Raw genomic sequence first — 15,725 nt, 5'->3', positions numbered from 1 at the left:
GGGCAGGATAGGATGGAGGTGAGTGGGATAGGTTTAGTGAAGACTTCTCAGATTGTAATTCTTCTCCCAGGGGTGAGATAAGACTGAGAGGCTCAAGGTTACTATATTTTTAGAACAGAATAATTCCATATAAGGATATAAAACTGTGTAGTACATTAGGGTCTCAATGACTGGATAAAGTTTACCTAATTCTTCAATGTCTTCATTTCAAAAGGCATTGGTTAGATTTCATGCCTAGAATGTAAGATCATATTCTCAGCTAATGAGAATAATGGTCAGTGGGGCGGGGGGAGGGACTTGCGTTAGAGTCTATATAAATCACTGCCTTTTCTTTGTCTTCGGCTTTTCCTACTCCTACAGGTTAGCTCCACTTCTCAAGAATAGAGTAAATCTCTTTTCTGTCATCACTTTGAAAGGCCTCTGAGTAACTGATTTATGTAGGGACCTGAGCCATCCCACACAGAGGGAAATACAGTTTAGTCTTTCACAACATGACTATTATGGAAGTTTTTTGCATAACTGCACACATATAGCCTATATTGAGTTGTTTGCCTTCTCAGGGGTAATGAGTGTGGAGGGAGGAAGGGAGAGAAATTGGAACTCAAAGTTTTTGTAACAAATGTTAAAAATTGTTTTTGCGTGCCACTGGGAAATAAGAAATACACGTAATAGGGTATAGAAATCTATCTTGCCCTACAAGAAAATAGAGAAGATAGGGATAAGGGAAGAGAAGATTATGATAGAAGGGAGGGCAGATTGGGGGAAGGAGTAATCAGAATGCATGGCATCTTGGGGAGGGAGGAGTGGAGAGATGGGAAGAAAATTTGGAACTCAAAATCTTATGGAAATGAATGTTGAAAACTAAAAGTAAATAAAAGCAAAAAAAAAACCAAACTAACCACTCCCTAAACCCACCCTGAATCCCCTAGTTAGCATATTTGGCACATGTTTTACTATACAATATCCTATATAAACTTTACCTGTACCCCTTTAAGGTTGAAGATTCCCTAAGAACTCTTGCCTGCTGAAAAAGCATAATAAATCTTTACCTTGTTCTCAAGAAAGCTTCAATCCGTGATTTGTTCCCAGATAGCCCATGCAGGTAACTCCGGTCTGTAGTTCCATCTCTCTAGCCCTCATCAACACCAGTACGGGGTGAAAGAAGTCAGGATTTTTAACCTCAGGAAGGTAGGCCATAGCAGATAGTATACTATTGATCTTCAAATATTTCAAATATCTGAATGTTTCAGAAGCCATCATTTGGACTAGGAATTAGAATTTTGTGTGGCTCTATGAGGCAGAAGAGGAACTCATACAGGGAGGTTACTGGGAAACACATTTCAACTTAAAATAAGGAAGAACTTTCTGATGAGTTAAAATCGAGTGCCTTTTGGAACGACTTTGTCAGCCCTTCTTCTCCACCTCCATGTTTTGTTTTTTCATGGTGACAGGAAAACAAATATTCAGTGTGAACATATTCAAAATTGGAAGCAACACTATGATTTTTGGATATCTGGAGGTTCGGCAGCCAATGAGAGGAATGGTGGGTTACACAGTTTAGAAAAAGAAATAGTTAGAATCAAATGTAAAGTCTTCAGGTTGGCATTGAAAGCTCTGCAGGGCCTGGCCTCCTCTTAGCTTTCCAATCCTTTCACATTTCCTTTCCCAAATTCTACCATCCAGCTATATACCAGCCTACTTGTTGTTCCTCAAACATTTTCCCACCTCCCTGTTTTTGTACAAGCTGTTCCCCATGCCTGGAGTGCTGTCCTTCCTCACTTCTGCTCTTAGTTTCTGAAGCTTCCTTCAGCCCTGCCTCACTGAAATCCAATTCACTTGAAATTCAAGACATCACCCTCCTTCTATCAATGGTCCTCTGAGAACAAAGGACCAACAGCAACAGCAAGTGTCAATTACAACACCTTCTGTAGGAATCATGTCCATTCCCCTCTGAGATCTACCTCCTATGCCCCCTGCTGAGAACTAAGTCAGTGCAAATATTAACTCCTGTGAAGTGGTCTGGTTTTATGCATCCAATGAACAATATTTGAGGTAATAATTAGATAAAATCTGGTAACTGATTCTTACCAGATGGAAATAATGGGAATATACTGTGTGAATTAGCCTATTGTACTAGTGGTGCAAATCTGGAGCTAATTGTATTTATATGTTGTCTCCTCTATTTGGATTTGAACTCCTCGTGGTCAGAAGCTAGTTTTGTCTTTCTTTATAGCCTCAGAGCCTGGCATGGTGCTTGGCCTACAGGAAGCACTTAATAAATGTGCATTGACTGACTGCCCAATGAAGAAGCCATTTTCTCCTTTTTTTTTTGGGGGGGGGGGTGGGGGAGTTGGGGTTGGTACTTCATAGATCATTATTTCTGGAAGGGATCTTGGACACCATCTTGTGAATTTTACAAGTAAGGAAACTGAAGCAGGAGAAGTTCATGTAAATAAGCAGATGGAAGAAACACAGATTTTGAGATGGAAGGCACCAGGGAGGAAACTGAGGCTGAGCAAGGTAAAATAATTCACTCCTGTCACACAGGAAGTGGGTCCTGGGATTTTAGCCAGATTCTCTGACTTCCATTCCATCCCACTTCCACGGTGTTGGTGGTGAACTGTGACTTTGAAGAGCTGCAACTGGACCCATGCTTCAGGATAGTCAGTCTTAGCACAGCACCAGGATCCCTGCTTTAATGAACTCCTCACCAAGTATTGAATACTGACTTACTATCCCCTGCCAAAGTTCAGGAGCATGGGTCTTTGCCAACAAAGACCCTGATTTCTGTTCTCCACCCCCAAAGTTCTAATATCAGTCAGATAATTGTAAAGGAAGCAGCTTCACCCTACACTCCCTTGTCTCCTGACTATGATTCACCCCTTGGGAGGTGCTGAATGGCTGTAATCTCCACACCGCCTATGAAGCAACAATGTTGGGGGACAGCTCTGGACCGGGGTCCCCTGTGAGGACCGTGAGACGCCTGAGGGTCCGAACCTGCTTACGTGGCAGGCTAGCTGTTCTAGCAAGCCACGGGGTACTGGGATGGCCCTGGTAACAGGCTGGCTCCACCCACGGGGAGGCACTTGGGAGGAGCTCGCCCACCCATGGGAGGTACGGGGGAGGAGACAAGGGATAATAAAAGGGGATGACCACGAGAGCTGGAGGGAGAAGAAACGCAATAAAGCTTGCTGGCTGCAACTCCTTTCGGGTGCTCTGCCTGTTTATTCCCCTCCCCCAACAGGGAGAGGGAATTCCCCTCCCCCAACCAGGAGAGGGACCGGAGACGTCCGAAGACCGGGGATAGGTACGTAGAAGGCGAAGGCCCGGGAGTCGCCCCGGGCACAACAATACCAGACATTTTACAAAACTCTCATCCTGGCGAGGTTCCAGATGAGGGAAAAGGAGCGTTCACCTGAAACAAGAAGTCAGGGCTTAGTCAGCAAGAATGAATGACTGTAGTAAGTCAGTGAAATCAATCTATTTAGTGAGATAAAAATGGTTATTTTCCTTTCAAATATCACTTTTATACATTTAAATTTTAAAATTATATTTCATTCCACCAAACTCAAATAAACATACTTAAAAGGGGGCAAAATCTTAAGCAAAACCCCTAGCCTTTCTCATGGCAGAACCAAACAAATCAACAGAATTTTTTTTTAAAGTGACTTTGAGGAGTGAGCTCTTTGCTGCCTTCTTGAGTAAGCAGAGTTTGTAAATCCTATAGGTAAACTACACAGTATTACTTTTTCCATACCTGAGATTCAGAAAGTATGTTGGATGAGATAGCTTTTCTATATACCATTTATGAAAATGTTTCTGTGTCTTCCCTGGATCCTTATTCAAATTGTCAACTCTTTATTTTTTTTTGAAAGGATTCCTTATTTTCTTTATTAAGGAGATGACTAGGAAGAGGATACTTGATGCTGTTTGAATGGTTGTTGTCCTTTGTCTTAGAAGAGAATGCAAATGACATCACCATAGAAAAGTGAAATTTCAGCGTTTCCAACTGTGACTGATCAGACCAATATGAGCTCAGAATGCTCTACCACAGGTTGGGCACAGATAGTGCATTTTAATATTTGGGGTGGATATCCCAAATCTGTGCATCCTATATTTAATTTGTGCTGTCTTAATTCTGCTTTGCTGTTAGAGCACAGCACCCTTTCTGATGTGGACATGCCATGCTGAGCGGTCCTATGCCAGTGTCCCCCATGTTGCACAGTCAAATCCAAAGTTCTTGAGAGAGACCTTGAGAGTGTCTTGTGTCGCTTCTCTATTGCTTCTTCTGACCACCATGTGATTACTTGCCCCATGAGAGTTCTCCATTGTCTTTTCAGCAAGTGCACATTTTGCATTCCAACCACGTGGTGAGCCCATTGGAGTTGCGCTCTCTGAAGCATAGTTTGAATGCTTGGCAGTTCAGCTCAAGCAAGGATTTCAGTGTCTGGTACCCTTATCCTGCCAGGTGACTCTCAGAATCTTCTTAAGACAGTTCCAATGCAAATGATTCATTTTTCTGGCATGGCACTGGTAGACTGTCCATTTTTCACAAGCATATAACAATGAGGTCAGCACAACAGCTCTGTAGACCTTCCACTTTGGTAATCAGTCTAACACCTCTTCTCTCCCAAACTTTTCTTCAGAAACTCCTAAACACTGAGCTAGCTCTGGCAATGCGTGCATCAATCTCATTGTCAATGTGTCCATCCCTGGAAAGTACACTACCAAGGTAAATGAACTTATCCACAGCATTCAGAATTTCTCCATTTTGTTGTAACTGATGGTTCCACTTATGGATGGTGTGGTGGTGGCTGATGGAATCTATGGTTATTGTCTCTTTCTGCTTTTTGCTCATGATGTTTCCCTATTTCTTGGCTTTTAAAGTAAAGTTCTCCTGCTGGAGCATAGGAGGCACTGATCCAAGGTTCTTGCACTGGGGGCCAGGGACCTATTCACTGTCTTCGTGTGCTGGAGCCTCAGGTGATAGAAGCTGGAGGCTATAGGGGACTGGTAGCTTACCTAGTGCTGAGCTGGGGTCAGCAATACTGGAGCTCTCATGGAGAACTGGGGGGGAGTCTGCCCCCTATGGGGTGCCTTCACATCTGGGCTTCTTTAAAGCACTGGAAGGTTTGGTTGCTGGAGGATGCCTGTCTGCTGGTGCACATGGTGGTTTTCCAACCTGGGGTCTACTGGTTCCCTTTCCTGTGCCTTGCAAGGCACTCAGAGGTGCTGGTGCTGGCACTTGCCTGCTCCACCAACCTGGGGCTCAAGATTTCCCTCTGGTTTGCTGAGGCAAGTCTTGCTTCTGGCTTACTGGGATGCCTCCCATCCTGTATTATTTTGCCAAAGCAAGAGGGACCTTTCCCATTAATCCCTCAAGCTTCACTGGCTACGAGGTTGCTGCACCCCTGTCTGCTGAGTCAGCTTTTCTAGGAATTTTCCTGGGGCAATATTTTCTGTGTTTTTAGAGGTTGACAAGGGAGAATGAGTGTGCCTTACTGGTTACTCTGCCAACTTGGCTCCTGAAAGACCCTCTGCAATTCTCATTTGAAAGGAGCTATTCTCATCATGCTGCTAAAAGTGAACAGAGGAAACAGAGGATTACAAGATGGTGAATTTAGAGCCAGAAGGGAACTTCAGTGGTCATGTAGTCTTATCCCCTCATTTTGGAGATGAATGCAAATGGAAGTCCAGGGAGAAACATTGTTACTTATCTAAAGCCCCATCTCTAGGATGTGGGGTTGAGGTGGGTTGTGGTCCATGAGGTTTCCATGGTACAGATACTGAAGTGGTTCACAATTTCCTTCTCCAAATGATTAAGACAAATAAAGGTTCAGTGACTAATCTAGCATCATATAGCTACTAAGTGTTGGAATTGGATTTGAATTCAGTTCTTCTTGACTCCAGGCCTAGGGTTCTATCCACTGAACCACCTAGTTGCCTCCAAGGCACACTGGAGATGTCACATGCCCAAGGTCATGTACTGAGTGTCTAAGGCCAGATTTGAACTCAAGAGCTCTATGCATTGTACAATCTAGTTGCCTCTAAGTCGGGGCAGATTATACATTTATATGGTGCCTACTACATTCCAGGCACTCTTAAGCACTTCACAGATATAATCTCATTTGATAACCCAGCAAGATGTTTTCCCATTTTACAATCAAGGAAACTGAGGCAAATAGGGTTAAGTGACTTGTCTAAGGTCACATAGGAAGTGTCTGAGGTCAAACTCGAACTCAGGGCTTCCTGAGTCAATCCTAACCCACTTATCATAGTACCACTGTGCTACCTCATACATGGCAGAAACAAAATGAAAACCCAGTTCATTAAGACTAAATCCTGAATTGCCCAGTTCTCCCTTTGTATTTTTGACCATTCTGTGACAGAAGCAGAGAGACAATTAACTGGAAGTCCTAGGCTCACAGGTTTAGTGCTCAAAAGGACATTAGAAGTAGTCTAGTCTAATCACTTCATCACATTCCAGATGAGGAGACTTGAAACCCAGAGATTTAGTCACTTGTCCAGTCAATGCCCTAAGTGCACAGCAGAGGCTGGACTGAAGAGCCCAGTGCCTCTGACTCCACATGGAGCTTTCTCTCAAACAAGGCCTGTCCCAACAGACAGGTAGGTCACTTTGGTGTAATGAGATTCCTCATCTGTAAAACACCAGATTGGAGGTGATCATTCCTAAGGACTCTTGGAGCTCTGAAATAGATGATTTGATCTTTCCCTCCTTGTGGCAGAATGATCTTGATCCCACTAACGACTATTACTTAGCTTGGGATGGTGACTGACTGTTGGGCCTGAAAGTGAGAAGACTCAAGTTCAGATGAGACAATGGATATTTTATTAGTGAGGTGATCCTAGTCAAGTCATTTTCTCAACCTTTCTTGACCTCAGTTTCCCTCTGTCAAATGGGGATAAGAACATCTACCTCACAGAGTGTTATTGAATCCTTTCAGTCCATTCCTACTCTACATGACCACATTTGGGTTTTCTTGCAAAGATACTGGAGTGGTTTGCCATTTCCTTTTCTAGTTCATTTTACAGATGAGGAACTGAGGCAAACAGGGTTAAGTGAGTTGCCAAGGGTCACACAGCTAGTGTCTGTGAGGCTGGATTAGAATTCAGATCCTCTTGACTCCAGGCCTAGTGCTCTGTCTACTGTACTACCTAGCTGCCCCTCAGAGTGGGAAGGCTCAAATAAGTTAACATTATATCCTCATTTCTCACCTGGGTGAATGACTTTAGGGCTTCTGGCTTTTTTACCAAGCTCCTAAATCAAATGCCTTCCCTGGCACTTTTCTCAACCCTTTTTCACCTTATTTTTGTCTTGTCCTCCCAAATTATGATTGTAAGCTCCTTGAAGGGAGGGCCTGTGTAGAGAACCTTGAGGGGGTTTGAAAGAGCCCCTTATCAAGAGTTCCCCTCCTCCAAGGGAGAGTAGCTGACTTGAGAAGTTAAGTGATATGTTGTTCCCAGGTGCATGTCCTTGAATTCGGGTGTTGAAGTTCCAGAACTCAGGGCCCCTGCTATACAGGATAACATTCCGATAAAGAGGCCTTGAGGCCTCCCTTTCTACTTATCACAGTCTGTTCTGTTTCATGCCTCAATTGCTACCCCTATGGTTTTTTACTATTTAAGCACCCCGACCCCCTAATTTATTGGCTCAGTATGTCTAGAATAAACTCAGCTTGTTCAGACTGCTGTGTCCCGCCTGTCTTTTCATCCTCGCTCTGTGAGCCCCATAACCGCCTCGGACCTGCTGGACTGCGCTGGCTGCAGCAGGCCTGCCTTTCTTCTTATTTGTATCCACATTATTTAGACTGGCACATAGTAGATACTTCTTTTTTACTGATTAACTGAATGTAAGAAACTTTTTAAAAGAACTTTGGCAACCTCTGAAATTTCGTGCTACATCAATATTAATCTAAGAATCTAAGATTCATTCCAATAATAAAAAAAAATTGTCATTTCATTCAAAGGCCTTAAGTTGGTGATAGAAAAGACCAAAAAAAAATCATGCTTAATACCAGCTTTGATTATAAAATTGTATATCTTGTAAATCATCTTGTAAAACTCTTTGAACTTAAGGATGACTTATGTCAGCTCTTGGTCACTTTAGGCCTATATATCTATTTCTACATTTAAATAAGAAACAGATTTGACAGTCAGAGAACAAACCTATGCATTGATTAACAATGGCTCCTGAAAATTGGCATATAATTTCCCGTGCTTTGCCTTTCAAAGGGCTGAAGTCAAGTCAAAGCCATCCAGCGATTTGTACTTCAATCAGTAGGTTGTAATGTCAACCCCAGAAACCATCTATAGCCACTGAGTGACTTCAGACCTAGGACCAAAAATGAGAAACCTAACTTTCTTCTCCCTGCTACAAAATTGAAACACATTGAAGGAAATCAGCTCTCCCAAAGTTCATATAAAGCAAATGAAGGTTTGTTTTAAAACACAAAGCACTAGGTATACAATTTTCAAATGAAAATTTATGTTTTTGAATTAAGCAATATTACAAGCTATTTACAACAAAGTAGTGTTTACATTTCAGAGAGGTGGAAATCTCAGAAGAAACTCAAATTACTCTTTGGATACTGGCTGATTGTAGTGTTTCAGCCCAGATGACACAGGGCAGGTCCCATCTCTCTGGGAAGCAGTCCTCCTTCATTCTCATCACATTTCAGGATAACTGGCCATCGATGCTATTCCACAGTTATTATTCTCATACCTGGCCATCAAAATGTACCCCTTGTTGCCCCAATCTGTATTCCAGCTGAAAAGAAAGTTAACTGTTAAGTTTCAGAGCACCATTCAAAAACAGACTTTTACTCTAGGAGCATAAAATCCTGACACTTAATGTGACTGAATTCAGAAAATGAGCTGGACCTTTCAGTTGCTGGTGACAACTTTGTTTTGGTGTAGTTGATTAGTTGTGACCAACTCTTCATGACTCCATTTTAAGGTTTTCTTGGCAAAGACAGTGAATGGGTTTGCCATTTTCTTCTCTGGCTCATTTCCCAGATGAAGAAACTGAGGTAAACAGGGTTAAGTGAGTTGACACAGCTAGGAAGTGTCTGAGGTCCTATTTGAACACAGGTCCCCCTGACTCCAGAGCCACAGCTCTCTATCTACTGGGCCACCCAGCTGCCCTATTTATGATAATCATTCACTTAACAATAAGCACTTTCAGGTTTTCCAAGTGAACTGCTTTTCCCACAGCACTTTGGGAATCAGTCTAACAATAACTCTATTAGGACAGGAAAACAAACTAGACAACAGGACATCTTTTATTCTATTAAATCATCAGTGGTCATGAAAACTATGAAGAACCACTGGGGAACTCTTAATCTACTCTGAATGCTAAAAACAGGGTCCATTCCACCCATGAAGATCCCTTCTCCATTTTACAGAATCCTAGGAACTCCACCCTTCTTCCTCCTCCCCCATTCTTCAAAATGAAAGAACCAGAAACTGACAACAAGCAGGTCAGTGACATTTCAGGAAAGATGTTGATTTACCTGTTTTTGACAATCCAGTATTTCCTTCCATTCTTTTTAGCAATGCCATAGCCCACAACCAGCACACCATGATTTATGTCTTCAATACTGCAATCTGGTTCATAATAGATACCTGGGATATTCAAGTGAAATATGAACTTGAGAAATGCTAACTAGTGAATGACAATAATACGGTTAAGGGTGTTCTTACAGAAATAAAGAAGAACAAATGCTTACCATCCCGATATAACTGGAAGGAAAAGTGTCCTGCATCAATAGCAACGCAGATGGGACCCACAGTTGCCACAGCCACTTTAAGAGCCTTTTCATCCCCTGATGGAATGTCCACATATCCAGTGATATTAGCAACAGCAGTTTCTGGCTTAAACCGACAGTCACCATCCTTTTAAAATGAAACAGATAAAAGGTTTGGTCTAATATTATCAGTGGCATTGCACAGATGAATTTAAACATGATGGTTACAAAATTAATAAAGCTACTGGCATATACTTTCCCATCAATTTATCAAAGGAACAACTTAAGAATAGTGCTGGACGTGGGTGAGTAAAGGACGATTTGAAAGTCACACTGAAAGAAGGTAGCACAGTGTAATCCAGAGGGCTGGTAACACATCACTCCTAAGTCAATACGCATCCTGCATGGATTCTAATGTATGGTTCAGTGGACCCCATTTCTGTATGGTTTAGATACCACTGGCAAAAAACAAAGAAGTAATTAACAACTCTAAGAGCCTACTCAACGCAGCACAGCCCAATGAGACCAAGTTTGGATTCTAGCTTTCCCCTTACAAGCTATGTGATCATGAGACTGAGGTAGAGAGATGCTCAGAAAAATCAGGATAATAGTTCCCCCAGAGAGGGCTGTTTGAGAAGCAAATGAGATTATGTGAATAACATACTTTAAACCTTCAGGATGATGGAAATGTTAGCAGCTATTATGCAAGATTACACTCAATTGTCATTTAATTCTCTTCACCTAAGGAGGTACTCATGGGAGCTAGGGGTCAGGGAGGCCTAAGGTAGGGTACAAAGGCCAGAATGGATTTGTGGTCTGGGATCCTGGGCTCCAATCCAGGCCTTGTCACTTATTAGTATGTTTGTGATCTTGAACAAGTCATTGTAAAATGAAGATGTCTGATCAAGTGATCTATGAAGTGTCTAATACAACACAGTCTACATGCATCCTAAGATTTCTCAGTGGTTGATTGTACACATAGTGAAGGCAACTCACTTTAAGATATAATGTATTTTGGATCCAGTTGTAGATTTTGTTTAGGTAGGAATGTGGGATTGAAGTCTTCAGGCTTTGCAAACCTCCTCAACTCCTATCCCCCAAACTGAGACTCTCCTTTCAAATACAGCTAAACCAAAATAAAGGAAATTCAATAACTGTATTTACCTTCTCTTCATAAGGATAGGATTCCTCTATATCAATGCCTCCATTTTTCTTCACATATTCAAAGGCATGATCCATCAAACCACCGTCACAGCCCTTGTTGCCCTCAGCCGCAGAACAGTCAACCAAATTCTGTTCACTAAGTGAAACAAGTTTGCCTGTCTTACGGAACCACTGGCCTTCCAGGGAACCAGTTGCACTAAATGCCCAGCAAGAACCACACAGACCCTGAAAAAGCCAAAAGGAAACACTGGTTAGTTTACAAAATAATCTTAGCCATCTTTATAAGACAGATCTAAGCAGTTTCAAATATGGAAGTGAACTCAGCCACAGATCTGAGATGAAGCCCATTATTATCATAATCATAAGCTTTTATAAACCACAAGTTTCACTCAGTTTTATCTGAGTTATCTATGGATCAAGCTAAAGCAACTTTTAATACCTGATCCTTAACCGGAGTTACATAACCTCTCTCTCTCCAGTCTATATGACGAGGGATGTGTTCCAAGAGCGATTTATGAAATACAGCTCCTTTCGTCTTCCCTTGAAATCCCTTTTGTATAAAGCCAGTCATCACTTGTCTGAATTCCTCGTTGGTCTAAAATAAGAGAAAAGTCATTTATATTGAGAATATTGGGAGCAAAAGATAACTGACTACGCAGTATTAACATCAGATTGTTACAACACACCCACCATGTCTGCAAATTTGTTCATTTCCATCCGGAAACTCTGTTTGCCAGCACTGTAGTCCAGATTGTGCATTTCAACAATTTTCAAATTCTTCTCCCATATTGCTCTCCTCCGATTATCTTCATTCTGGAAGCAAGTACAAAAATGTGACATTCAATAAGTTTCTACTTGTATTTTTACACATTCAAGTGAAACTATCCTCAGACCAGATCCACAGATTTAATAACTTAAGTAGCACCAAGTTGGGATGGTGACCACATCCAAATATTGCTGTCCCAGAAGGGTTTCCAGGCTCTGATTCTACAGACAACCCTACTTGTATAGAACTTTTGTGAGAAAAGCAGCAAACGTGAGCAAATGAAGCTATTGTCTGGATAACCACTGGTTTCTGGGGAAAGGCCATTTCATTAATACATCTTGGACATGTTGTACTCAACACATTTGGGGAAAAAGGAGTTTAAAGGTTACCCCTCCATAGGCTTTTCTGTGTTGTGACTTCCATTGTTCCCATTTAGCATCTAAAGTCTGGTTAAATTGTGGAGCAGCAGCTGCTATCCCCAAGCACAGAGAAACTAAACACAGGTAGAAATTCATGTTCCAAACCTTAAGGGGAAAAAAGAAAGAAAGAGATATAAAATGTGTGATTAAAATTAAAGCAAAACCTAAAATCCAAGCTCTTATTTCTTTGGGGAAATATACACAATTTTTCCAGTGGAAAAACAAAATTCATCTCACCAGATATTCATATATTGTCTAGTAATGCATTAAGCATTGTATGGGAGTGGGGTTCAGTGAGGGTACATACAATAGATGTAATGCTGATCCAGAGTTTTTCAGAGGGTTTAGACATAGATACAAAAACATGAAAACCAGAAACAGTGCTCAACTCAGTGCTAACACTAATAGTACAAGAATTAAAACTGACATCCAGTTCAAAAGCAGTAACTGTTTTTAAAATATGAAATGTCCCCCTATATTACGTGGCAGTGGTTCCCTAAAGGGAAGCCAAGGTAAAGATAGCCATAGTGGGTTAGAGGCAGGTGGCATCTTGAACAGGTGCTGGATCTGTGGTCAGGAAGACCTAAGCTAAAATCCTGCCTCAGATACTTAGTAGTAGCTGTGGGGCTGTAGGCAAATCACTTAACCACTCTTAGCCTCAGTTTCTTTATCTGTAAAATGGGGATAATAACAGCACCTACCTCACAAGGTTGTTGTGAGGATAAAATGAGATAATCTTTGTAAAGTGCTTTGGAAATCTTAAAGCATTAACTATTTTATAATTATTATTATCATGGTTAACCACTCAGAGGATGAGGTTAAACCACATCGCACTCCTTGACTGTCAACCTACAAGGCCTTTCTCTAAAATAATTACTCTAACAATTTCCTACTTGGCCTTCTCTCTCATGTTCCCAACCTCCCCCAATCCAAGGCAACTGTGATGAAACTACTACCAAGCAGCAGGCCCTGGAAAAATGGGGGAAGAAAGAGGGTTGTAGCTGGAGCAGAGACTAGTAAAAGACTCCATTTCTCTTCCTCTGAGTCCCATAGGATGAGGTAAAAGGGTATGGGATATGCAGGTTTTATTACCTTATCTTTGTCCTCTAACCCATCCACTTCCTTCCAAGGTTCTGAACCTCAGTCTCACCTTGAATTCTCCCTTCTATCCAATCAATTGCCAAAGCATCTCGCCCATTTGTCTTCACAATAGCCTAGTTTATGCCTTAACCATCTTGCCAATGGACTTTTCAGTAGCGTTCTAACTCATCTCCCTGACCCAAGTCTTCCTCCTCTCCGTCCTACCCTCACACACAGCAGTTCACATCATTCCAAAGAGATAATTTACTCTTATCATCTCTACTATACTCCAGTGTTTCTATTGCCCCCAGAATCATATTATTTCATTTTAATCTGATACTTTAAAAAGTTTCTATTTGTCTTTATTAGCACAATAATGTATGTATGATTTACAGAAAGAAATGTACATATATATTGGGCAAGTACAAATCTTTTCCCTGAAGTGGGGGGTGGGAAGTGTCCTAGGATTAAAATAAGGCCTTATTGTGGGCAGGGACTATCTTTTGACTCTATAACCCCAGGGCATAGCACAACGCCTGGGACATGATAGTACTAAATGAATGTTTTTCTTAAAGCTACAACACAAACTTTCTAAGCCTCTCACTAAACATAATTACTAAATGACCTGTCTCCAGAACTCAAAACAGCTCTATTTCTTAGGAGTATGACCAAGGAACATACAAGATTCAATTCTGACCACTGCCACTTACTACCACATGGGCATATATTCACCTCAGGGCCTCAGTTTCCCTAAATTCCCTTCCAGTTGCCTAAAGGTAAGGCTTTACAGGGAATGAGAGAGGAGGTAACCCTTTTCTGCCTTCCCTACAGCTCAGTGAGATAGCCACCTTCAGACTTTCAGATCTTATCAGCCTCAGATCTGAAGGGCGTGCAGGCCAAAATCCATCTTTTACAAATACAGGAGTAAAGAAGCAAGTCATAGAAACTCTGGACATCCAAAATTCATGTATGCAAAAACTTCTATTAGCCTCTGTGTTAACAAGCTCAACCCCTCTTCGCCAGGAAATGAGGTCAGGTGGAGGCACCCCCATGAGCCAGGATCCCCAACAACACCAAGGAGGCAAAAGGGACTTGGCCCGAGGCCAGGAGCCCCACTTCTCTCCACTATCCCCATTCTCAACGCTGGGGACATGGTGTGGTTGATTTCCAGGAACCTTTGTAAGGAACCTTTCAATCCAGGCCTGGAGGAACTTTTTTCCTCCTACAAGCAGAACGAGACACACAGAAACAAGCCAGTACATTTTCACTTTCCTAGCCCCCCATCCAAGGTAAGTAAGTCTGCGTGGGTTTGCAACTAAAGGAAATCCAGAAGAGTTCCAGATTATCGGGATGAAGAAACCAGGGAAAGGGAGAGAGAACAGGCCCAGATCAGATCCGGGAAGAAAGACACAGTTCATCCCGGGGCTGGCCACTCCTCATCCCCAAATCCATCCAAAAGTTGACCCTCCTCCTGATCATGTCCTCTCCCACTAAGTGCGAGCCCAAAACACCCCAGACCGCCTAAGGTGCGGGCTCAGCTCCCTGCGCTTCCATAACAGTAATGGTAATCAAAATAAAGGCAAACATCCCTTTAACGCGTTGTAAGGTCTGCAGGGGGCTTTCCAGATGCTCCCCCATCCGAGCTTCCTAACAACCTTCCTGGGAAGCAGATGCTGGTAACTGGTCCTGGTTTCACGCAGCCTCCGGGAGAGGTGACATCCTTACATACTCAACAGCCCGCGTTCAGGCAGAACCCACACCCCAGGCCGAGCTCTGCTCACCCAATCCCATCTGCCAGCAGCAACAGTAACTACAAACTCTTCCTCAACTTCCCCTTCCCAAGCCCAGGCTCGGTCCTCTTTTTCTCCTCCCTTCCCGGGGGTCCCCTGGAGCTTAAGGTGTTCGCCCCTTTCCGAGCCCCTCCCTCGGACCTGGGAGTTGCTGCTTGCCCACCCTTCACCTGAGCGTCTCAGCAGCGGCGGGACCGGAGGAGAGCCGGACCCCGAAGGATACTTGGGGGTCCTGGAGGAGTGATTGCTCAGCCCTGGGTCTGGTGCCTCCTCTTTTAAGCGAGTGTCGGGGCTAAACCTGCCTGGTGCTATCGCCTATCGCAGCCAGGGGCTGTGCAGGGATGAAGAGGTGGGAACACAGGTGAGTAGGAGACTCTGGCACGTGATCCTTCTGGTGTCTCAACCTGGCCAGTTTAGCTGTTGCCTTAGGGTTAGAGATGCAAAGGGGTAGAGAGAGGGGATGGGAGGGCTTTGGTGGCTGCTTTATCTTTCTTTGCTGATAGAAGGTGAAAAGAGTCAGGGCTATTCCCCAAGGGCTCGAGTTGGAAAGTGGGTGGGAGGAAGAAAGGAATAGCTTTGTCCCCATGCACGACTGAGATCAGTGGCTTGACCAAGAGGCGCTGGATAAACCATTTGTATATTCACTAATTCACTAATTTCCACGTTTAGAGAATAATTACAGAGGTAGAGCTGGAGTGCACTTACTGGATGAAAACACCAAGATTCAGGGTCCAAATGG

At 42.8% G+C, this 15,725-nt stretch overlaps 1 protein-coding gene across 2 annotated transcripts; it reads right to left on the bottom strand.

Annotated features, from left to right (window-relative positions):
* Positions 1–8,484: 8,484 nt before the first annotated feature.
* Positions 8,485–15,360, bottom strand: LOC140496774 (procathepsin L-like). 2 transcript variants are annotated; one of them, XM_072596949.1, is made up of 8 exons: positions 15,157–15,360; positions 12,087–12,221; positions 11,622–11,744; positions 11,371–11,526; positions 10,932–11,156; positions 9,750–9,915; positions 9,534–9,645; positions 8,485–8,788 (listed from the first exon to the last, which is right to left on the bottom strand). In XM_072596949.1, the coding sequence occupies exons 2-8, from the start codon at positions 12,210–12,212 to the stop codon at positions 8,689–8,691; spliced, it is 1,008 nt and encodes a 335-aa protein (XP_072453050.1). In that variant the 5' UTR covers positions 12,213–12,221; positions 15,157–15,360; the 3' UTR covers positions 8,485–8,688. The 2 variants fall into 2 exon arrangements, with proteins under 2 accessions (XP_072453050.1, XP_072453051.1); XM_072596950.1 differs by having other exon boundaries at positions 15,128–15,323.
* Between the last annotated feature and the right edge of the window lie 365 nt (positions 15,361–15,725).

This window comes from Notamacropus eugenii, chromosome 3 (genome assembly GCF_028372415.1).
Source record: "Notamacropus eugenii isolate mMacEug1 chromosome 3, mMacEug1.pri_v2, whole genome shotgun sequence".
In the NCBI taxonomy this organism is placed as follows: domain Eukaryota; kingdom Metazoa; phylum Chordata; class Mammalia; order Diprotodontia; family Macropodidae; genus Notamacropus; species Notamacropus eugenii.
Note: the sequence above shows the minus strand (reverse complement) of the source record. Positions and strands in the feature narration are given on the sequence as shown.

Bases quoted from the DNA above. Each gene is read 5' to 3' on its own strand.
- LOC140496774 (XM_072596949.1), bottom strand. From the start codon at position 12,212: ATGAATTTCTACCTGTGTTTAGTTTCTCTGTGCTTGGGGATAGCAGCT. The intron at 11,745-12,086 runs GTAACCTTTAAA...ACTTGCTTCCAG, and splicing joins ACAGAAAAGCCTATGGAGGG to AATGAAGATAATCGGAGGAG. The intron at 11,527-11,621 runs GTGGGTGTGTTG...CTCTTATTTTAG, and splicing joins TGAACAAATTTGCAGACATG to ACCAACGAGGAATTCAGACA.